The 24992-nt window shown below is 33.5% G+C and overlaps 1 protein-coding gene across 4 annotated transcripts in view; it reads left to right on the plus strand.

Annotated features, from left to right (window-relative positions):
- SPOPL (speckle type BTB/POZ protein like) overlaps window positions 1-24992 on the plus strand; it is a 67066-nt gene that overhangs the window by 34532 nt on the left and 7542 nt on the right. For 3 of the 4 annotated variants that reach the window (XM_038565104.1, XM_038565101.1, XM_038565102.1), the window contains exons 2-8: window positions 7565-7701; window positions 7886-8007; window positions 8244-8395; window positions 10509-10636; window positions 16454-16631; window positions 16712-16767; window positions 18158-18280. In XM_038565104.1, the coding sequence (XP_038421032.1) occupies window positions 7624-7701; window positions 7886-8007; window positions 8244-8395; window positions 10509-10636; window positions 16454-16631; window positions 16712-16767; window positions 18158-18280 (837 nt within the window). In that variant the 5' untranslated portion in view covers window positions 7565-7623. Of the gene's footprint in view, window positions 1-7564; window positions 7702-7885; window positions 8008-8243; window positions 8396-10508; window positions 10637-16453; window positions 16632-16711; window positions 16768-18157; window positions 18281-24992 lie in introns of those variants that run through there. The other variant, XM_038565103.1, reaches the window with a different exon arrangement.

Here is a 24992-nt window from a genome sequence, read left to right on the forward strand (position 1 = left end):
CAGGTTTTTGCTTGAACACTTGTTTTCTATTATTTTGGATACATGCTTAGGACTGAAACCACTGGGTTTTAGGGTAATTCTGTGTTTAACTTTGAGGAAGTGCCAAACTGTTTTACACAGTAGCTGAACCATTTTACATTTCTACCAGCAATATACAAGTTTGCCAATTCCTCTATACCTGGTCACACTAGTACTTCTTTTTTTTTTTTTTTTTTTTTAATTGTAGCCATTATGGTGACTATTCCTTTCTTGTTTTTGCCTTTCATCATGTTTACTATGCTGTGTCTTTGGATATCTGTGTTTATTCTACTTGGAGTTAGTTGAGTTTTCTAAATGTGCATATATCATTTTCAATAAATTTGGGAAGTTTTCAGTCATTTCTTCAAATATTTTTTATGCTCCTTTTTGTCTCTTCTCTCCTTTGTATGTCAGTGTGTTTAATAGTGTCCCACATTTCTCTGAGTCTCTGTTCATCTCTTTTATGTCTAGAGTGTCTACTCTCTTGATTTTTGTGCAAGTGTAATAATTCCTCTCCCAATTCATATCTACTGTATATGAATATAGCCCCATATGTGAAATTTTAATATTAGTTATAGTACTTTTCAACTCCAGAATTTCTTTTTTGTGCATATGTAACTTTTGACTCTTTACTGATGTTCTGTATTTAAATCCACTTCCTTTAGTTGTTTAGGAATATTTATTTACAGTGGCTACTTTGAAGATTTTGTCTCTTAAAGTCAACATCTTCTTGCAACTGGTTTCTGTTATTTCTGTTATCTCCTTTTTTCTTGTTATATGAGCCATACTTTCTTCTTAACACATCTCATAATTTTTGTTAAAAACTGGACATGTTTATATAATGTAAAAATTCTTGGAGCTGGTTTTTCCCTTCTAGTGCATGCTACTGTATCTCACTTATTTATTTAGTGTCTGGCTGGATTATTTTAGTGGAGTCTGCATTCCTCTTCTACCCCCACATCCCCTTACACAGACACACACACACACACACACACACACACACCAGAATGTTAACCTTTGGACGTTTCTCCTGAAGGGGCACAACCTTGAGTTTTCCTACAATTACGCTGGGATGACTGGTTTTGGCAGGGCTCTTTTAGGCTCTCTCTTCCTGACCACATATAGCTGTTAATGTCCCCTAATCTAGTGCTAATTACACTTTCATTTTCAACAGTACACTCAGGCATTAATTGCTACACAGACTAATCAAATTTGAATTCCTTTGGAAGGATAGTTTTAAAGTCAGTGCTACAGGTTTGTTCTGACTCTAGGAGGCCTACTTCTGCCTACCTCCCTTTCTTGTTCTCTCTGGCAAACCAGCCAGCCAGCCAAACCTGTGGCTTAGTCTTTATGTCTAGTCATTCCTCCAGTCTCCTGGTTGCCTTTCACCAGGACCTCCATTGCTTTTCAGAGCACTTTTGTTCATTCCCTTGCAAAGTCAGTATTTCTCAGGGAAGAGATTTGAAGCTATATGTTTTATGGCTCCATTCACCATCCCACAGGGCGTATCTCCAGATCAGAGCTTGAGTATGTAATGGGGACAGTGATGCATTTCTCACCCGATATCTCTGCTCTAGGATCTGAGCAGTTGGTGGAATGGGGGTGGGAGGGTACCCTCATGTCTTCTTGGGTTGGCTCTCCCAGTGTGGAACCCTCACTTTAGAAGCTGGAACAATAGCAGCCATTGCTCTAGCAGCTTTATGCAAAGGTAGAGTCTACATTCCATCAGTGTGTATTGCATCGAAGGAGAGAGCCCCCCACTCCTCACACATACTTCTTGGCCACATCTATCTAGTACCTTAGCTTTAGCAATAGGTAGCTGGAGGCAGGATGAGAAATGTTGACATCCTAACTTTCCTAATAAGAGAGACCCCTGAGCCCACTGGGGAAAGAGGGAGGGAGCCCTGTGCTTTTGGCTGTGCCAGTCTGTAGTGGAGTTTCTTGCCTTCCTGAGCTAGGAGAAAGAGATCAGGCAGGTAGGTCCTGGTACAAACATCACAAACTCTTACCTTTCTTACAGTCCCTAGTAGATTTTCTTGAGTACATCTTTTCATTTGTTCTTTGTCCCCAGGACTATTTCCAAAACTACAACAAATGGTTGTAGTTTTGAAATTTTTACTGGAGAGCAAATCTGTGGAGTTCCTCAAGTTGTCATGCTTCGAAGTTTTTTGTTTTTTTTTTTTCTTTTTTTTATTTTTTTCAGTCTCTACTGATTATAGGTCTGTTCTGATTTTCTATTTGCTTTTGAGTCAGTGTTTTTTCTTTTTCTTTTTTTCTTTTTTTTTTTTTTTAGGAATGTGTCCATTTCCTCTAGGTTAGTGTGATTTCAGTCTTAAGATTTATTAGAGGCTGGTTTTATGCCCTAGCATATGGTATAACTGGAGACTGTTCCATGTGCACTTAAAAAGAATATATATTCTGTTGATAGGTGTCTGTAGTTTTAGTTTTTTTTTTAAATGCTCTCCAAGTTCTCTGTTTTTGTGTTTATTATTCCTGATTGTTCTGTGCATTGTTGAGTCAGTTATTGATACCTTCAGCCATTACTATAGAATTGTATATATCTCCCATTCTGTTAGTTTTTGCTTAATATAGTTTGGATCCTGTTGTTTGGTGCATATATGTTTATAGTTGTTTTTTCTTGATCATTTTATCAATATGTATGTCTTTCTCTGTGTCTTATAACAATTTTGAGTGATGTCTGCTTTGGTTATTTGTATATCTTTTCCCATCTTTTCATTTTCAACTTATTTTTGCCTTTCATAAATACATGGAAACCACTTCTAGCCTTGCAGCCGATGCTCTCTGTTAGGACATTCCTTAGGCAGGCTGTTTAGAACTCTGCCTTAGTCCTCACTTTCACTATGGAAGCTCTGAAGCAATATGAAACAAAGGCAGGCTCTAGAGCTGATCCTTCAGGGAATTAGAGCCTAGATAAAGCATACAACCACAATTCTTTTAGAAAAGTCTGTGTAGGTCCCTCTGGTACCAGCAGCCTGTACCAGGAATATGGGCTGATGTCTTCATTGTTGCTGCTGAACTAGGGAGGGGCCATGGTTATATGTATGCTAAAACGTACTCCCTGAAAATTAGCAGCTACATTCTTCATCATCCATTCCTGATTTTAAGTTTTCATTTGATTCCAGAGTTCCAGAAAAGTTTTTGCCAGCCTATTCATTGCTTTTTGTGAAGGGATGGAGTTTTGGAGTTCCTCACTTTGATACTTTTAGTGACATCTGTGTACATATACTTTATTATATCATCTGTGAGCTTCTATCTATATAGTTGAGAGATTCACAAGTGTTTAATAATGTGATGAAATTCGTTGGTATGATAATAAATTCAGGATACAGATAACTTCTAGTAGGGAGAGGAGATTTAATGGCGAGAGGGCACACAAGGATAGTGGGAAGATGGTTCCATGACATTTTTGAACATTTGAAATTCTTTATAATTTATGGAGTTATGTATATGTCTATGACAAACATATGAACACTAATTTGGCACTCAAACATTTTGTTAAGGTAGGAAATTATGTGTTTATTTCAGTAACAAGTCTTGTTTCCCTTTAATAAGTAAAACTGGGAAACCCTACTTAAAATTTTTAAAATCCTATGTAGAATATGGAAGAAACCTTTACTTTACTTCTTAATATGTGTCGATTATCTTTCATTATTCTCCAAATCTTATTTTAGTTTTGCTCTCTCTTTCTGCAAGCTTTTCTGTAAGAACAAGATTAGGAAGTCCTGAATGTCCTGGATGTAGTTGATAGTCTACTATTCTTTTTTCTTTTTTTCTTTTTTTTTTTTTTTTTTTGTAGAGAAGGAAAAAAATAAAATACTGGAAAAAGCATTGAAATGGACTTTGGGAGTTCTTTTTCTTTCTTCTAATATTTAACAATATAAACTTGGAAAATTTATTTCTCTAGTCCATTTCTCTCCTCTTGGTCCACATTTATAAAATGAGAGTTGGGCTAGATAGGTTTGGGCTGTTTCAGCTCTGTAATATCAGAAGGGACAGCTGATTCCATGGAAAAAAGTATATATAGACTTTGGAGCTGGTTAAATTCGTTGTGTTCAACCACTTTCTGGTTATCTACAGTCTAAAGCTTTCTAACCTATCTGATCATTTTGTCATGGTTAAGATGGGATTATTACCACACATCTCATAGAATTGTTGAAGAATAATACACAAGATACATAATGTCTTGTGAGCACTCACCAGTAGTCTGCTTACCAGAATTCTCCATATCCCATTACATAACTGCATCATTTGCAGATGTAGTTGGGAAAAGACCAAAAATCTTTGTAGCCTTTTATTTAGTTGGCTTTTATATATGAATTATGTTTATGTTGTGAGTTATACTTGAGAGTAGTAACTTTTGTAGAGGCATTAAAGAACTTTGTAGTATTTACTCCTATGGTTAAAAGAATTATTTATTTTATTAATGTTAAATTAGTTGGTGTCTTAAGAAAATTAAAGATTAACAATAGTGTTTAACTGAACACCTCAATATCTACTACTTGGAAAGTAATACATGCGTGTATGTTTTCTGTGGGTTCATATGGTGTGCAAGTAACTATTTCTATTTTTAAAAATGACTTAAATATCTTTATATAAACAAAAATTAGAAAATCTCACCACCTAGAGATAACCTCTATTAATATTTAGGTGTATATCTTATCCATGTTGCAACTGCAGTGCGAAAGTGCAACTCAGTGCATCTATGTGCCAGTCTGTTCTTTTCATGCATCCATACTTGTATTAATTCTATATCCTATTTATAAAAGATCTTTTTAGGCATACTCTTTATATATGTGTGTGTGTGGGTGTGGGTGTATATATATATATATATATATATAAATATATGTATATTATATATATTATATATTTTTAAATGTATTCTATTATTTGAAAGTATACTCACATACAACAGATCTTGAATACTTTCCCTGTCATTAAGAAAATCTAATACTCTTAATGGTTGTGAAGTTCTACATGTAGATCACAAAATGTACTTTATTTATACTTAATTATGCTTTTCCAGGGCTGTAATACCAGGGGCACCTGAGTGGCTCAGACTGTAACACTGCTGCCTTTGGCCCTGGTCATGATCCTGGGGTCCTGGGACTAAGCCCAGGTGGCAGACTTCTTGCTCAGCAGGAGGCCTGCTGCGCTCTCTCCCTCTGCCCCTCTCCCTGTTTGTGTGTACACGCTTTCTCTTTCTCTCTCACAAATCTTGAAAAAAAATTAAAAGACTTAACTAGTAAATGTTTGCCTCTGCAGTTTTGCTGACTATGGAGATTAATGATTTAAAATAATCTTTGACTATACTATAGTTTAAAAAATTGTATGTGGGGTTTCTTTGGTATTTCATTGATTACAAATGAGATTAAATTTTTTCTTTTCATTTGAATTGCTGATATATCTCACTATTTTTCTGAATGCTTTTTGAAATTATTCTTACTTGCCAGAAATTATATTAATTATTCTCTTGGCCATCAAATAATGCCACAGGTATTTTCATACTTTATATTTCATGTTTTCATTTGACTTTTGTCACAGTGCTCTGAGAACTTTTTTTTTATATTTCTATTCAGTTTTAAAACATTTTGGTTTATTATAATGTTCAGAGGTATAAAAATCAGAACTTCCATCATGATGGAAGTTTTTGTCTCTATTTCTGCTTTTGATTCATTTGGCTGGCTGGAAAATAACTTGGGTGAATCTGTCCCTTTGCCAAATTGCTGTGGAGGTGGTTTACATATTTTACAAATCTGGAAATAAATTTTTGCTGCTTTAAACATGAATAAAAACATAATATAGCATAGAATCCTTTTGCTACAGTTCTTTTTCCCCTTAGAACTCTATAGTAATTATCCTGTTATCCTCAGGCCTTTAAAAATGAAAACAGGGCCATAGTGAAACAAACACATGTATACCTTTTAACATTTTTTTCTCATTTTGAATTTCACAGAAATATATCTCAGTGGTAGTTTTATTATTTCTGGTGCAGATTTTTTAATATGTTTCTTCATTTGTACTTTTAAATTTTTTCATAACTTTCATAGGTCATTTTGTTTCTATGCATCTTTCCGATAGCTTTCTTCAGTCTTTAGTTTCTTGTTTCATACTATAGTTCCATTGTTTTAGACACAGAACAAATATATGAATTTTGGATGATATGCCTATGTCTGAAAGCAATCTTAAAACATCTCTGCCCACACCCCTGCAAACTAACACTACTTGTGTCCTCTTGGGTTTCACTTTTCTTTTATAGACTTTCCAAGTTAGAAAGTATCCTCTGGTCACTAATGTCCTGGCCAGGTTATGCTGAATTAATTATGTGTCCAAATGGATGTAGTATAAGAATAGCTCACTAGGAGGAAATTTTATGGTAAGTACATATTATCTAGTAGGGGGCACTCTGACAGGAACAAAATCTTTGAAACCTGTTTGTCTGAGATAGAGGTACACTTGTGGAAATCTAAGTAATTCTTCATATAAAATATTGCTTATTAGTTCCCACTCTGTGTTTTGGGCAAGGCTTTGACAGATGAGTAATATTCAGGACTGTTCTAACTTTGCAACCTTTTTGATTTTTGTGAATATATCAGAGGATCAAGGTGCATCAGATATTAGTTGACCTTTGAACACATGGGTTTGAACTGTGCAGTTCCACTTATACACAAATTTTTTTTCCAATAAATACAGTAAGTGCATTTTATTTGTAACTTTTCTTTTTTAAATATTTCATTTATTTGTTTATTCATGAGAGGCAGAAAGAGAGGGAGAAACATAGGCAGAGGGAGAAGCAGGCCTCTCACAGGGACCCCGATGCAGGACTCAATCCCAGAATCCTGGGATCACGCCCTGAGCAAAGACAGATGCTCAACCGCTAAGCCACCCAGGCATAGCCCTGTAACTTTCTTAATAACGTTTTCTTTTCTCTAGTTTACTTTATTATAAGACTACACTTTATTATAAGACTACAGTATATTATAATATGTATATATTATCCATGTATACAAAATACATGTTGTATACATGTGTACAAAATATGTGTTAATCAGCTGTTACATTAACAATAAGGCTTCTGGTCCACAGTAGGCTATTAGTAAAGTTTCTGGGGAGTCAGAAGTTATATGTGGATTTTTGACTGCTGGAGGTTCAGTGCTCCTAATCTCAACCTTGTTCAAAGCTCAATTGTAACTGTTGTCAGTGAGCTTCCATGTTATCTTATGATTTTATGTTTATACTCTTACTATTAAGCTATCAATGATTAACCTTACTATTAAGTGTTATTTTTGGTTTGTGATATTTTGATAAGTATACCTTTATGAAATAATGTCTATAAGCATTAAGTTTGTTTAGATTTTAAATGTTCTGTCACAAATGGTTATGATTTTTTCTTAATTATTAAAGTAACAAAATCCTTGCATGTTCCCTCATAATCGAATTTGGGAAACTAATCGTTTTATGACTGTTTACTTTTGATTCAGTCACTTAAATTTTTCGCTCAGTAAGTTAAACTTTTTTTTCTTTGCAGTAAAGCATTCATCTGTGTGGGATTTTGTATAAATCTTGGAAGACTGCAATAAAGTGGCAATGTCTCGGGAACCTAGCCCACCTCTCCCTGGAGATATGTCTACTGGTCCTATAGCAGAAAGCTGGTGTTATACACAGGTACATGCTGTTAAAAGTGCCTTACTTAATGTCACTTAAAAATTTTGTAGTCTTTTGAAAATATTGTAAAGCATTTTGTTATAGTTATTCCAAGTATTAGGAAAGTGGGTCAGGAGATTTTTAACATATGACAAGTTAAAAGCAAAAAGTCCTCATTGTAAAAGTGGTCTTCTGAATCTCATAGGTTAAAGTAGTGAAATTTTCCTACATGTGGACCATCAATAACTTCAGTTTTTGTCGAGAGGAGATGGGTGAAGTGTTAAAAAGTTCAACATTCTCATCCAGCCCCAGTGACAAAATGAAATGGTAAGATTTTTGTTTTTGAAATTATCTTCAGCTACTTTATGATTTTGTTATTGTTTCTTAATAGATATTAGTCTAATTTTATATTAGATTTTTAATAAGTTCCTAATAGTATAGAGAATTATAAAGAACTAGAGATATTGATAGTATTTGTGATATTATTTAATAACTAATTTTATTTTTCTCTTGAATGTTTTAAATTTTATATTCCTCCATATGAGCCTATTGTTTTATTTTAGGTGCCTGAGGGTAAATCCAAAGGGATTAGATGATGAAAGTAAAGACTACTTGTCCTTATATTTGCTTTTAGTCAGCTGTCCAAAAAGTGAAGTTCGAGCAAAATTCAAATTTTCCCTTCTAAACGCTAAAAGGGAAGAAACAAAAGCAATGGGTAAGTGAATTGGAGTAAAGAAGTTTCTCAGTAACTACATGTTAACTTATGTACTTTTACCTAGAAAAGGATATTTTTCCCCCACTGAAATCTGTTTAACCTAAAATATGCTATGTGGCCATTGTTTATTTTTAAATGGAGTTATGGTTGTTTTACTAAAGCTTAGATTTCAGCATGGACTAGTGCTTGGCATGTAATAAGCATTGTAAAAGATTTTGTTAAGTAAATATATAAATATAAAAAACAAAACAAAATCTTAGTCATAAGACATGCAACATTTGTTAAAAGTAATATTAAAATTTTACTTTTTCATGTCCTAAAATGATACTTGTTGCTTAGAAAAATAGTTGCTTTTAGGGCAAGGTGCCTAGTTCAATTCCTGGCAAATACAATTGTGGTCAGGAAATAATTCCCCTTTGCTGTTTTTGCCAGCTAACAGAATCTGTGGAACAATATAAAAGTTTGAATGTTCTGGTATTTTGTCACTAGAATTTTTTTGAGCAGTAGACTGAACACTGACCAAAGGAAATCAATTTTTCTGTCTCCGGGTCTATTACATTCATTTCAAGCTTCACATATATAGCCAGCTGAAATGATGTTGCCTAAAGCTTCATAATAGAAGAGCATTGTGAAAATGTACAGTATGCATAGTAGGAAAATATATCATGAACTGTCACATTAAATTTTAAGTGATTTCTAGAAGTAAATCACAGAATCAAGTAATATCATTACAAAAAAATTTCCTCCGAATAGTTTTAAATAATATTTTTTATTGTCAAAGTAATACATAGTTTCACATATTTTCCTGGTATCTGACATTTATGGTAGTGAAGTATCTTAGTTTAAAGCTGCTATAATAAAGTACCATAGACCAGATTGCTTATAAACAACAGACATTGGTTTCTAACAGATCTGACACCTGAGAGTTCATGATCAGAGAGAGTGTCAACATGGTGAAGTTCTGGTGAAGGCCCTCTTCTGGATTGTAGGCTGCTGACTTCTTACTGTGTCTTTACATGGCTGATTGAACTAGGAAGCTTTGTGGAGTCTCTTTTAATTGAGCACTAATGACATTCATGAGGGATACACTCTTCACGAACTCCTCTAATTCCAATCACTGACCTCTTAATGCCATCACATTGAGGGATAGGATTTCCACATGAGAATTTTGAGGGGCTACTAGCATTCATAATGTGGAGTCTTCAATTAGATTTATTACTACTGGTTTTTCACCTCCAGTTAATTCTTTGTATAATAGATTGTAAATACTTTCTGTTGAGGATTTCGTTTATTTTATATAATACACAGTCCTACAGTATGTTAGGCATTTGAAACATGCACCTTAGACATTATTACTACTCGTTTTTCACCTCCAGTTAATTCTTTGTATAATAGATCGTAAATACTTTCTGTTGAGGATTTCGGTTATTTTATATAATATGCAGTCCTACAGTATGTTAGGCATTTGAAACATGTACCTTAGACATTATTGATAAAGTCTTTTACAAATAATACTAAAACCAGATGGTTAGACTTTTATGAAAGTTGTTTTTAGGGGTGATGGAATTATGTCCAAAGATCTAGGAGTGATAAGAGACTTTAGCTTTTTTACCAGTTTATGGATATTTCTCCAGGTCAATAAAACTTAAATTAGTGGGATAGATGCCCCCAAGAAAGTTAAAGAATGCCCTGGTGATTTAGAGTGTACATTTTTAAAGTAGAAGCAAGAAATGAGGTGTGTGTTTCTAATCACGTTCTGATGAGGAGTATGCCTAGGCCAGTATATTCTGTTCCTCCTTCTTTACTCAAGGGCTTGCATTGTTAGAAAGATCTTTCTTCTTCAGGAGATTTAATATGGCTTTTCTTTTACTTAAGAGATCCAGAAATCTAAAAGTGAGTTCATTGATGGTGGCCAAAAATTGAATCGTGCTGTGAAACAATCTTGTCCTACCTGATATAACTCTTAAGACATTTCATGTATGAATACATGTATCTATTATTTTTATGATGGGCATATTGGCCAAGTTTTATGTTTGAGGTTTCATTTAACTGTGTTATCATTAACATTCTTAGATGATTTTTTAATTTAAACTTCTATTCTGTTTTCCACCAGAAAGCCAAAGAGCATATCGATTTGTACAAGGGAAAGACTGGGGTTTTAAAAAATTCATTCGAAGGGATTTTTTACTTGATGAAGCTAATGGTCTTTTACCAGATGACAAGCTTACATTATTTTGTGAGGTGGGTACATTTTTTATTTCAAGGAACCCCAAAGTTTTATTTCATGATAAAACAGAAATATAAAATAGAATGATATTGGGTATACTTTTTTTTTAAATTGGGTAATTGGGTATGCTTTTAAAATTAAGTAACTGGTATAATAAGGTTTCATTTGTAAATGTTTTATCAGTAAAACTAGATTGTCATAGAAATCAATATAGTAAGTAGCCCATTCTGAAAAATATGCCTTGTCTATAGCTATAAGTTATATATGATAGTTAAACTACCACGTACTAAATACTTCTTCTTCTTAGGGAGACTATGGATGTATATGTCTTTATATGAAAATTTCTAAGTATCTTCTTCATCCTGAGTAATTCTAACGTAGATGTTCATTATTTTTTGTTATATTCAGGTTGACCATTTTAAACATGATTAGTAGTGTATCAGTTTGAATACGTACTGAAATATGTACATACGTACATAATGAGAGTGCCTGAAAAGATTGGGAAGCTTTTTGTTTATTCAGACAATTGAGTTCATTTAATTAAACTGATGTTATTGGCATTATAAGCAATAGCATCCCAAATTTTTATTAAGATTTGCCCATGCCTGTTCACTAACTTCTGAGGTATATTTATTTGTATAAAATGTCATATTTTAACAGTTACCAGCATAGCCCCTGTAATAATTTACGCTTAAGATTTTTCTTAATTTAAGGCTGGAATTTGCTATATCATCATTATCATTTCATGGTTTTATCTATACAAATTGTCGTGATTCCTCTTTGGAGTGAATTCAAGGATTATATTATGTTACCAATATACTTATAGAGAATATACACCAGTAACATAGTTTTATCAAAATGTTTAAGGTATGTTGGCAAATTGAACACCAATAAAAAATAAATTTATTATTAAAAAAAAAATGTTTAAGGTAGTTGATAATTTTCATAAGAATATTAATTGAAAGGTTATGATCAAGTACACTCATTGTTAGATTTCAGTAAGTTATTGTAGACCAACGAGCGTCTTGGAAGTATGGTATCTTTAACTGCTACTAAATTAGCTTTAATCTCCTTATAGAAAATATGTAGAATTTCTTGACAACGTTATAAACTAATTGTACATTTTTATGCTGTCAGAAAAATAATTGAAATGTGGCTCTAGAGACTAATGCAAATATAGTGTATCTTATTTTCACTTAGACAAGTTAAATGAACTGTAGGATGAATTTGTTATGAATATAATTATTTGGTTGGTTAAAGCACATACCACAGATGTCTTCAGCAGAGTTTATCATTAAACAATTTGTAAAACAAATACTAAAGCATTTGTTGCCAATAGACATATTCAGAGTAGTATTTTAAATAAATACAGGTTATTTGAAAATTTTAGCATCCTTAATGTAGACTCTTCCAGAATTTTAGCAGATATCTTAAATCTTCGAATTTAAAGTACCTTAAAAAGCTATATAATCCAGTTTCAAAAATTTACTGCAGTTTAAAGTCTTTATATAAACAAACACTTTAAGAAAAAATAATTTTTTTTTTTAGAATTAAAGTAGTGTCTCTATTTTCCTGAGCATATTACATTGGAACCTAGTCAACCAAGAAATTCAGAATGAAGGCTGAAATTAAGATCTTTTTTCAAAACATGTTTTTGAAGTTCTGTTTTTTATCCATGCTATTGACCTCCTAAAAATATAACCCACCATGCCTTACAGTTTAAGTTGGCATTGATCAGATTTAGTTTTGGATAGTTGTAATATATATCTTTTTACAGATGTAGAGACTTCTACCCTGGGCACCGTATTTAGCATTGGTGGGCAAAAGTACTTTGAACAAACAGTCCTCATGCCCTCCACCATTTCTTCCATACCTCTCATTGATGCCCTTCCTTCTACAGCACCTCCAGCACTGCTTGCAGAAGAGGAGGAAGCATTGCACTGCTCTACCTAAAGAACTGCCTCCTCCCCCTCCCCTGCAAGTGGTGCTGTAGACAGGTAAGGCAGTTTGGTGCTACCCTTTTTCTGCAAGACATAACTTCATCTTGCAAGTTCCATACTGTGAATCAAATAGCCAGAGGTAGATATTTCTAGCAGTGTAAAGAGCTCTGCCCCTTGTCTCCTTCCCAAAGAGATTCAGAAGACAGGAATTGAGGAATATGTTTGAAAAAAAGAAAACTGTTTAGATGAATTCATCTTTTAAAATCTAACAGAGTTTAAATCCTCTCATAATCTATAAACACATACTATTATTCCCTTATTGCAGAAGATTATACATATATAGGTAAAATACATGCACATATTGAGTTTTTCATAAAGTTAATTCATTTAGAGGGATACACCTTTTTTCCCATCGTATTTTTTGTTGTTGTTGCTAAGATATCACTTCTGTTTTAAAATACTTGTGATAATAGATGAGGTTAGATTTTATTCTTTAAAAAGCCCTGTTATGGCAAAATGAAAAGTTGACAGCCCTGTTTCTGTCAATCAAATTTTTAAGAAGAATGCCTATCTATGACAATCAAAAAGTCTAAAACCCACTATTTTAGAGGATGATGTGCAGTTGGACTATTGAAAGTTTCTCACTGTGGAGCCACTGTGAGGGATGGTTATATAGTTGATTAGAGTGGCAAAATTTGTACCACTATGAACCATTGTAAATCCTTAGTTTTTAAAACTCATTTGGAGAATTAAGATTTTTTAAAACTAGAAACAGTAGTCACCTCAGTTCACATTAATAGGAAACCCAGATTTCTGGGGTAGTCACAACTGATTAGAATTTACACATGTGTATGAGGTTTCACTTTCCAGCATTTGTCAATTTTGAATATTGTACCTTTGCCTTTTTATTTTGAAAGAACAATTTAACCATAGGAAAGAATCTCAGACTTTTTTCTGAATTTTTTACTCTAGGTTCCATTCAGTAAGAATTTTGATTACCTATACTTGAATATGTGCTAGAAAAAATGAAAAATTTACCCGTTTTTTAATTATAGGTATCAGGAACATAATCAGATTTTATTCCATATTAATTTTTAATTAGATCATTAATTTTGCTATATAAACAGTCCTTTGAATACACCGTGAAGTATGAAATGTTAAAGTTAAAATTTGTGGTCGAAAAAAAATAAAAAATAAAATAAAATTTGTGGTCGCCATGATAATACTGTGTAGTTGTATATGTCAGTAATACAGCTTCTTCTGAATTATGATTACATATACAAAATAAAAATATAACATCATCAAGATCTATGCCTGATAAAAATGGCTTTATTTTTTAATCATTTTGTTTCTTCTTTCACCTGATTTTGGCCAAATTTTTACAGTTAATGTATTATTTTGAGTTAGGATAATAATAAAATTTTAAAAATATTTTCCTAAATTAAATATGTTGTCACATTTTAATGATTTGACTGCATGTTTTATGCAGATACTTGAACTGATCCACTTCCTACTGTCTAGAAATTTTTAAAAGCAGTGCTTCATAGGAAGAAATAAATATTGTCTATGATTAAAAAAAAGTGATCTCTAAATAAACCCTGCATATCAATACCAGCATTTTTAAAGTATTAAATTATAATGGATGGTGTAACAGGGCAATCAGATAAGAATTAGTGGAAGCTTTTTTTCTTTTTTGTAGTCATTTAAAAATAATTTGGACAATTAAATTAATAGAACCTTTATTGCTTTATTTATTTATTATTTATTAATGTGCTTATTTATGTAAGCCCTTTCTTGGCTCCTATATTTAGAAAATCATCTTACAAGACTGTTGGGATAAATCCTGTTTTGAACCATGGTTACGTTAAAGTAGTACCACTGATTTTAAAAGATACCCAAAGAAGTATTTATGTAGTAGAAATATGGGCTAAAAAAAGGGGGGGGGGGAATCTGAGAATTATAGGTCTAGTCTTCCTTGGATACTGATTGCCAGTGTCATTGACACATTAGTTACCTTCTTTGATCTTCCTTTGAAATCTTTTTATAAAATAAAGTGATTGGATTAGATGATTTTCTTTATATGTATTATTCCAAATAGTTAATAATGCAAGTTGGAAAAACAAAGTGGTTAATAAAGACATCCTTAGAAAAATGAAAAATTTCATTTTTCTTTAGAAGTATCCATTCATTCCCATGAAATACTGGTTTATACATCAGGATGAAGGAGAACTTCCTGAGATTTAATGTTCTCCAGATTTTTTACAGTGGACCATTATTATGCTTTCTGTGTTAGCATGGTAGTAGTTTGGTCCAGTTTATCCATTTCCAAGTTAGATTTTCTACATAGTTTACTATATTGACATGTGTCCTTATTTATGCCTACTTTTATTTAATAAATGCCTTATGAAATGTTTTTTAGTGAATAGTTACTGCTATATAACATGACCACAAAGCTAAGAAGCTTAAAACAGTAGGTAGCTAATACATAGCACTAATAATGGTTCATTTACTCTGAAATATTTGCTTTACTAGTTGAGTAGTATTTTCTTCAGTTTATTAAATGTAGTATGAAGTTTCTAATATTAATGACATACTCTTTCTTAAAAGTGGTGCACAAGACTTAGTGGTTATAAGACTTTACTTGGTATATAGTCACCTTTAATGAGAGAAAATTTAATCCATATTATATTGAAATCTTTATAAAGCAGTGTTTAAATCATACTAACTTTTATTATTTCATAAACAAGAGGTCTACAAATTGAACTAAATTGTATTTGTATTCTTACTGTTGATTATTATAAAAGATTTCTATGAATTTTAATGAATGCAATTGCTTTTGTGAGAATTCTTGTACTTTACAATTTAAATCAATATTACTAGATATTTAAATCAATTTTACTAGAGTCAAAACATGGAATCATACTTAAAATACTTTCCAAATTACATATCATAGATTATAGCTTTATAACCTTTTTTAAATACCATTAAAAGTCATTATGAGTGGGATGCCATGTTTATTATATGTGTAGTAAACTTTAAATGTTGATAGGTCTGTGGTGTGAGAAAATAAAAATTAGGGAAATTTCTTCCTTCACCTCACAAAAAAAAGTCTCCTGCTTATTTGTTTGACATAATCTTGTGACTTTTATTTTCCTGAAAAATAATTGCTGTAATTACTTGAATAACCAAGCATTCCAGCCAGTCGATAAGCCATTTATTTACATTGTCACTTGAATATGATCTAGTTAGGGATGCCTGGGTGGCTCAGCGGTTAAGAGTCTGCCTTTGGCTCAGGACGTGATCCCGGATTCCCGGGATCGAGTCCCACATGGGCTTCACAGAGGGAGCCTATTTCTCTGCCCCTGTCTCTCTCTCTCTCCCTCTTTCTCTCTCTCCCTCCCTCTCCCCACCCCCCCCTCTGTGTTTCTCATGAATAAATAAAATCTTAAAAAAAAATAAAATGATCTAGTTGGAAAGTGTTTGGGTGGTTCAGTTGGTTAAGCATCTGCCTTTGACTCAGGTCATGATCCCAGGTCCTGTGATTAAGCTCCATTTCATGATCCCTGGTCAGTGGGGGAACCTGCTTCTCTCTTTCCCTCTGCCATTCTCCCTACTTGTACTCTCTGGCTCTATCTCTCTGTCAAATAATAAAAACTTTTTAATAAAGAAAAGAAAATGATCTAGTTTGTTTCTAATTTTTTTTTGTTTCTAATTTTTTTCTATATTCTCTCCTTTAAATTGTGTCCTTAAATTTAGTTTCCAAATATTAACATTTTTGATCAGGAGTACTTTGAAATATCCAAATGATCTTAATGGTAAGAAATTTAAATACAGACTTAACTAATTATTGATACTAATTTGTAAAAGTGTTTTCTTGTCCCTTTTTATTAGGTGAGTGTGGTCCAAGATTCAGTAAATATATCAGGACATACTAATACAAATACTTTGAAGGTGCCTGAATGTCGATTAGCAGAAGACTTAGGTAATCTCTGGGAAAACACAAGATTTACAGATTGCAGTTTTTTTGTGAGAGGACAAGAATTTAAAGCTCATAAATCTGTACTTGCAGGTACTTTTAACTTTTGGGTAATATTACACATTTTTTCCATAAATCTGTGCATTAAATAATAATGCTTAATCTTGTTACAGCTCGATCCCCAGTTTTTAATGCAATGTTTGAACATGAAATGGAAGAAAGCAAAAAGGTAAACATGGTTTAAAGGCTAATATTTAATTTGTGCAAATGTAGAGTAGGGAAATGTATATTTTGAAAGTAACGGTGCATGTTCTTATTGTTACATTATGATTTTAGAAATAGATAGGAAAAGAAATAGAAAGTGGAAAATATGTGTTTTGTAGTAGAGCAATAGATGTAGCCTAATGTGGTTGAATATTCCAAATAATAGCTATTTTGACATCCATCTGGTGGCAAAATAAATAGGTAGTTGTTATCCAAACGGATGGTTCGGGTCTATAGCTGTTTGAGAGTTCTCTGGTGAAGATGTTTATTAATCTTTTCTAGACTGTGGGTTGATTTTGTAACCCTTTTTTTCCCCAAAAACAAAAATAATGCTTACATTCTTTCTACCACTAAAATAAGATATTTATTAGATTTTTTAAATGACAAATTACATCAGTGTTACTATATATTTACTGTAATCAATATACTACCTCTTTGGTTTTCCCAAATGTTTCACCTTCACTTGTCATTCTTGAAATGTAGTCAGATTAAAGATCAGAGATTGATTCTTTGCTGGTTGCATTACATGTGAGCTCTAACTGAATAACTCCTAAGTTTGTTTCTGTGGCTCTCCATTCTTTCTGTAGAACTAAAGGCTGCAGCACATAGCTGCTTCTTTCCTTTAGTTGTTCTGTCAGGTACTATGATTAGCCTTCTGATGACTCCACGTAAAGAGACATGAATAATGTCAAATATTATTGTCAGCAAAGGGGCAGGAAAGTGTGGTATTGTTTAGTGTTAGATGTTCAGCTTCATTGGTCCTGTGACTGAAACCAAACACAAAAATGTAGGAGTGAGAAAGGAATGACTACTCTTTGGACTTCAGTATGTATTGAGCAAAGAGGTGATGCGTCAGTAGATACTATGGCATGCCATTTTTGCAAAAGGAAGAGTTCCAAGGTAGTGGGTGTGGAATTATTTGAAGTACCTGACCCTACTTTTGCTTAAAGCTGGGAATAGCACTGGTGGTTATGGGGTCTTAGGCATTGTACTATGACCTCAGAATTCAACAAAGAAAAAGTTAATAGCTGCCTTCTTCTAAAATAGAGGTCAGAAACTGAACACACATTTTGTTTGGCATGCTTGTTTTGGTTTTTGTTGTACTCTTGAATTGAGAAATTGAGGTTTTATATGCCTACATGTTAGTGCTTCTCCTGTTAGACCTGCCTGCTTCACTTTGCCTACTTAGCTTACTGAAGATTTACTTACCTCCATTTTAAAGTAGAGTACGTGGGTGCAGATTTACTTAAATTGTCATCAAAGTTTCGCTTTGGTTCATTTGTGTGTGTGTGTGTGTGTGTGTGTGTGTGTGTAAGTTCTTTGAGTATAACTTTTTTTGTTGTTTTCAATATCAGAATCGAGTGGAAATAAATGATGTAGACCCTGAGGTTTTTAAAGAAATGATGAGATTCATTTACACAGGGAAAGCACCAAACCTTGACAAAATGGCTGACAACTTGTTGGCAGCTGCAGACAAAGTAAGTAATTAGGTCTTAAAAAGCTGAAAAATCTCCTCAAGCTTCATGTGTATCTAGAAAGCTATCATCAAGTGAAAACTCCAAATAACTTAAAATTGAAGTATTAATTTATACAATTTATAGATGGTTCTTGAGCATATTGGGGAAGATAATAGGAAATAAGATTTTTTGTAATGAATAAGGCATAAAAATATCTTGAGCTAGTTAGAATATATAAAATAAAAAGAAAATATTAGATTTTTTCTAATTTAATTCCCTGTATTCAGAGATTTTTTTAACATGATAGCATAGAGGAAAAAATTTTAGTTTTATAATCTTTTTTTATAATGGTGATTTCTTAAAGTTTGAGAAACAATGTAAAAATACCAGAAGAATCTCAAAGCCAGTAGTTCTCAACCATGAAAGCATATTGGGTGGCTTTTCTGAAAGTATTGATGTTCATGCCACTTTCGTCCATGTGCTTATGTGTGTGAATATGTGCATGTATATATACATATGTATGTACATATATATACATACACACACATATACACACAAACACACCGGTGGGGACAGAGTGATATTGTACTTGTTTTGTAAAATGTTATCAGTGGGGTCATTATCAGGCCAGGTATATATAGAATCTATTTTCCCTCCCAAGTTGTTATTTAAATTCCAGATATTTAATGTACAATGTAATATTAGTTTCAGATGTACAGTATAGTGATTCAGCAATTCCATAAAATACCCAGTGCTCATCACAGGTGTCCTCCTTTATTACCATCATCTAGTTAACATCCCGTGCCACCTTCCCCCTTCCCCCCACTGCCCAGTTCCCTTCTGGTAGCCATCAGTTTGTTCTCTATAGTTAAGACTATTTTTCTCGATTTGCCTCTCTGTTTTTTTTTTCCCCTTTACTCATTAGTTTCTTAAATTCCACATATAAGTGAGATTATTTTGATATTTGTCTTTCTCTGACTGATTTATTTCACTTAGCATAATACTCTCTAGCTTCATCCATGTCATTTCAAATGGCAAGATTTCATTTTTTTACAGCTGAGTAATACTCCATTGTACATACATAACACAACTTCATTATGCACTCATCCGTCAATGGATACAGGCTGTTGTAGACATGCTGCTATAAATATCAGGGTGCATGTATCCTTTTGAGTTAATATTTTTGTATTCTTTGGGTGCAATTGCTGGGTAATACAGTAGTTCTTTCTATTTTTAACTTTTTGAGGAACCTCCATACTGTTTTCCACAGTGGTTGCACCAGTTTTCATTCCCAACTTCAAGAGGGTTCCCCTTTCTCCATATCCTCACCAACACCTCCTTTATTATGTTGATTTTAGCTATTCTGACAAGTATGAAGTGATATCTCATTGTAGTTTTGATTTGCATTTCCCTGATGAAAATGATGTTGAGCATCTTTTCATGTGTATGTTGGCCGTTGGAGTGTCTTTGAAAAAATGTCTATCCATGTCTTCTTCCAATTCTTAAATTGGATTATTCTTTTTGAGGTATTGAGTTTTATAAGTTCTTCATATGTTTAAGATATTAAACCTTTACTGGATATATCATTTCCAGATATCTTCTCCTGTTTCATAGGTTGCCTTTTAGTTTTGTGGATTGGTTCATTTGCTATGCAGAAGATTTTTATTTTGATGAAGTCCCAATAGTTTATTTTTGCTTTTGTTTACCTTGTATTAGGAGACATGCAGAAAGAAGTTGGTGTGGCCAAATGTTATTGCTGGTGTTCTTTTAGCATTTTTATGGTTTGTAATACAACTTAAGTCCAGAATTGTGATGCCTCCAGTTTTGCGTTTCTTTTTCAAGATTGCTTTGGTTTCAGGGTCTTTTGTGGTTCCATACAAATTTTATGATTGTTTATTCCAGCCCTGTGAAAAATGTTTTTGATAATTTTGATAGGGATTTCATTAAATATGTAGATTACTTTGGATAACATAGACATTTTAAACAATATTTGTTCTTCCAATCCATGAGCATAGAATGCCTTTCCATTTCTTGCTCATCTTTTTTTTCCATCAGTGTTTTATATTTTTCAGAGTACAGATCTTTCACCTCTTTTGTTATTAGGTATATTCCTAAGTATCTTACTGTTTTTGGTGCAGTTGTAAATGACATGGATTCCTTAATTTCTCTTTCTGCTGCTTCATGATTAGTGTTTAGAAATAAATGGAAGAGATTTCTGTACAGTGATTTTGTATCCTGAGACTTCACTGAATTCATGTACAACTTCTAGCAGTTTCTTGGTGGAGCCTTTCAGATTTTTTATTGTCTTCTGCAAATAGGGAAAGTTTTACTACTTCTTGCTAGTTTGGACTCCTTTTATTTCTTTTTATTGTCTGATTGCTGTGGCTAGGACTATGTATATTGAATTAAAATGGTGAGAGTAGACATCCTTGTCTTATTACTGACCTCAGAGGAAAGACTCAGTTTTTCCCCAATGAGAATGATATTAGCTGTGGGTTTTTCATATGTGGCCTTTATGTGTTGAGATATGTTCCCACTAAACCTACTTTGTTGAGGGTTTTTAATCATGAATGGATGTTTTACTTTGTCAAATGCATTTCCTGCATGTGTTGAAATGATCACATGGTTCTTAGCCTTTCTTTTATTAATTTGATCTGTCACATTGATTGATTTATGAATACTGAGCCAACCACCTTGGTAGCCCAGGAATAAATCTTACTTGATTGTGGTGAATGATTTTCTTTTTTATTGTATTGTTGGATTCAGTGTGCAGTATTTTGTTCATCAGGGATATTGGCCTGTAGTTCTCCTTTTTAGTGGTATCTTTATCCGGTTTTGGTATCAGGATAATGCTGGCCTCATAGAATGAGTTTGGAAGTTTTCCTTCCTTTCCTATTTTTTGGGATAGTTTGAGAAGAATAGGTATTAAAGATGGCCTGTGAAGCCATCTGACCCTGGACTTCTCTTTGTTAGGAGTTCTTTGATTACTGATTGAATTTCTTTGCTGGTTATCAGTCTGTTCAAGTTTTCTATTTCTTCCTGTTTTAGTTTGGCAGTTTATATGTTTCTGGGAACTTACCCATTTTTCCTAGATTGGCCAATTTGTTGGGCATATAGTTTTTCATGATACTCTCTTAAAATTGTTTGTATTTCCATGACATCAATTGTTATTTCTCCTCTCACTTTGCGATTTTATTTGAGTTCTTTCTCTTTTCTTTTTAGGAAGTCTGGCTAGAGATTTATCAATTCCATTAATTTTCCCCAGTTTCTGGTTTCATTGATTTGTTCTCTTGGTTTTTTTTTTTTTTTTTTTTTTTTTAAGTTTCTGTATCATTTATTTCTTCCTTAATCTTTATTATTTCCTTCCTTCTGGCTTTAGGCTTGCTCTGTTGTTTACTCTATCTAGCTCCTTTAGGTGAAAAGTTAGATTGAGATTTTTTTTTGCTTTTCAAGGTAGGTCTGGATTGCTATATACTTCCCTCTTAAGACTGCTTTTGCTGCATCCCAAAGGTTTTAGACCAGTGTTTTCACTTTCATTTGTTTTTGTTTTTCTTTTTTAAATTTCTTCTTTGATTTCTTGGTTGACCCATCATTGTTTAATAGCATGTTGTTTAGCCTCCTTGTATTTGTGGTCTTTCCAGTTTTTTCTTGTGGTTGACTTGTAGTTTCATTGCATTGTGGTCAGAAAGGATGCATGGTATGATTTCAGATTTTTTTGTTCTTGTTAAGGCCTAATTTGTGTAGCCTAATTTGTCGTTATTCTGGAGAATGTCCTGTGTGCACTTGAGAAGTGCCTGGCCCTGCCATATTATGGGCAGGGGTTTGTGCTGGTTTCCTGGGGGAAGGAAGGACCTGCTGTTTGGGACTCATCAAAGCTTAACTGAGAAGCATGATCCTGGAGAGTGCAAGGGAGTAGGGCTTGATGTTAACAAGTAAGGCACCCAGTATTGGTGCTGTGCTGTCTCTGTGTTTATGCTGAGGGGTGGAGGATTTAGCCGACACTGGCTAGCTCCTATGTTCTAGGAGAGGTGTCTATGAATGCTGCCTCTTGGGGATGCTCTCAGAGAAGAGCAAATACTCTTACCCAGGTGTGTCCAAGTCGTAGTTCAGATTGCTGTTTTCACACAGCCTGTGCCTAGGTTGTTGTCTGCCTTCCGTCCAGGAAGGAGCAGGACAGTAACCTCCAAACTCTATCCTGGCCAAGCCCACGGACCGTTAAAATCTGTGTACTGTAGGAAGTCATGAATTTCAGCTCCTCTCATTTTGCAAGCCAGTATTTTTGTGGAAACATTCCCCTTTGCATTATCCTGTGTGCTCCTCTATTCTCACCCTTCTCCATAAACACAGCTCCCTCCCCTCCATAGCACCCACCAGCCATTTCTCCCCTAAACCATATCTCCACGTTCCTCCCTTTATCCATGTGGACCTCTTCTCTCCCTTATGTGGAGTTTGTTCTGTCAGTCTTCCAGTCTATTTCTAGCGTATTTAGGATGAGTCTAATTATGTAGTTGTGTTCCTGGGACAAGAGGAGCCTAGAGTCCTCCTATTCCACTGCCATCTTTCTCCTAAGCTGGCATCTACTAATTTCTGACAAATGTACATGAACCTGTAACTATCTCAATAAAAATTTAAATTAAAAATGACATTTGCAATAGCATCAAAAATATTAAATATATAGGCATAAATCTGTCAAAAGATCAAAACTAACCTGTTAATTATAACATATTGGTACGTGAAATTCAGGTACTACCTAAATAAATGGAGAGAAATTTGGGGGTGCCTGGGTGGCTCAGTCAGTTAAGCAGCTGCCATTGGCTCAGATCATGATCTCAGGGTCCTGGGATCAAGCCCCTCCTTAGCCTCCCTCTCAGCAAGGGGTCTGCCTCTCCCTCTCCCTCTCCCTCTTCCCCTCTTCTCTCTCTCTCAAATAAATAAATAGAATCTTTAAAAAATTAATTTATGGACTAGTATTCTTAATATTGTTAAATTTCAGTTTTTAAAATTCATTAGTAGAGCCAGCATGTCCCTTACAGAATTTTTATTTTGCTTTCTGACAAGTGGATTTGAAAATTTATGTGCAAGTGCAAGAACCTAGAACAGCCAGATAACTTTGAAAAAGATCAAAATGGAGTACTAGAACTGACTGCATGGTAACAAGACTTATAAAGCTTCATTTAAGACCATGTTGATTGGTGACAAGAGAAACAATTTATTGGAACAGAATGGAAAGTATAGAAACAATCTATCATATATGTGGATATCTAATTTGATAAAGTGAAAAGACAATTAAGTGAAGAAGGGATAGTCTTTTCAACAAGTGGTGTTGGAACAGTTGGATACCTGAATGCCTGAAAAAAAGTGAACTTTTTATATGAACTTCAAGCCAAATAAAAAAGTAATGCAAAAGGGATTGTAAACCTAAAATCTAAAACTTCTAAGAGAAAACATAGTCTTCGCAGTCTTGTGTTTGGCAAAGACTTCTTAGCTATTGGCACCAGAAAACAACAAACACAGAAAAGAAAAATGGATAAATTAGACTTATGTAAGTTTTAAAAACTTCAGGAAAACACAGGAGAATGAAAACAGTAGCCACAAACTAGGAGAAAATACTTTGCAAAGCATATATCCAATGAGCAGCTTTTATTCAGAATATATCTGCTAGAGGGCTTTTTTTTTTAAAGGGCTTTTTAAAAAAGATTATTTATTAGAGAGAGAGAAAAAACACTTGCATAAGGAGAGGGAAGGGCAGAGGGAGATGAGGAGAATCTCAAGCAGACTCTTCACTGAGCAAGGAGCTTGACATAGCACTTGATCTCATGACTCTGAGATCATGACCTTACCCAAAAGCACGAGTTGGCTGTTTAACTGACTGTGGCACCCAGGTGCCCCTGCTGAAGGACTTTTGTATTCAATCTATATAAAGAACTGTCAGGAATTAATTATAAGAAAACAATCTTTTCTTCTAAAAATAGAGAAAATACTTGAACAAACACTTCCTGAACTAATGTCAGTTAACTACATCAAAAGTTGCTCAACATCATTAATTATTATGGGGAATATAAATTAAAACCATATGAGATATTTCTATATGCATACTGTAAGCTGAAATTACAAAGACCATATTAAGTATGGTCAAGGATGTGAAAGCATATCAGAGGTGTCGCTTGGGGTAGCACAAGAGGGGAGAATTATAGATAGGAAGAAACTTTTGGGGATAATGAATATGTTCAGTGTCATGATTTAACAATACCATATAGTATAAACTTATCAAAATATAAACTAAATATGTGCAGTTTGTTGTATATCAATTTTACTTTTAATAAAGCTGCTAGAGCTGTCATAATAACTGTTTATCAAAGTGCTTTGTTCAGTTTTAGAATTTATTCAAGATTGAGCAGTGGCAGTATACAGTGTACTGGCTGATACACTTTGGCATTTAATAGAGAATAGAAATTCACTCATTAAGAGTATTGAACAAGAAGAGTTTTTTAAAAGAATTAAAACCCTGATTTTAAAATTGACAGTATGTATTTTGCACAAATTGAGATTTCCTAAAGAAAATTGCTCTTTATCTTGAATTCATCATTTGTATCTCCTTAATATTAGGTTAAAATAACTTTAAGACTTTTTTAACTTTCAGTTCAGAGTGTAGTGTACTTTAACTTTATTCTCTAAGTTACAGATATCAAGTATTTTGTAAGTTACAAGTACCAGGTATTTAAAACTTGGTAGT

This window comes from Canis lupus, chromosome 19 (genome assembly GCF_011100685.1).
Source record: "Canis lupus familiaris isolate Mischka breed German Shepherd chromosome 19, alternate assembly UU_Cfam_GSD_1.0, whole genome shotgun sequence".
NCBI classification, from domain to species: domain Eukaryota; kingdom Metazoa; phylum Chordata; class Mammalia; order Carnivora; family Canidae; genus Canis; species Canis lupus.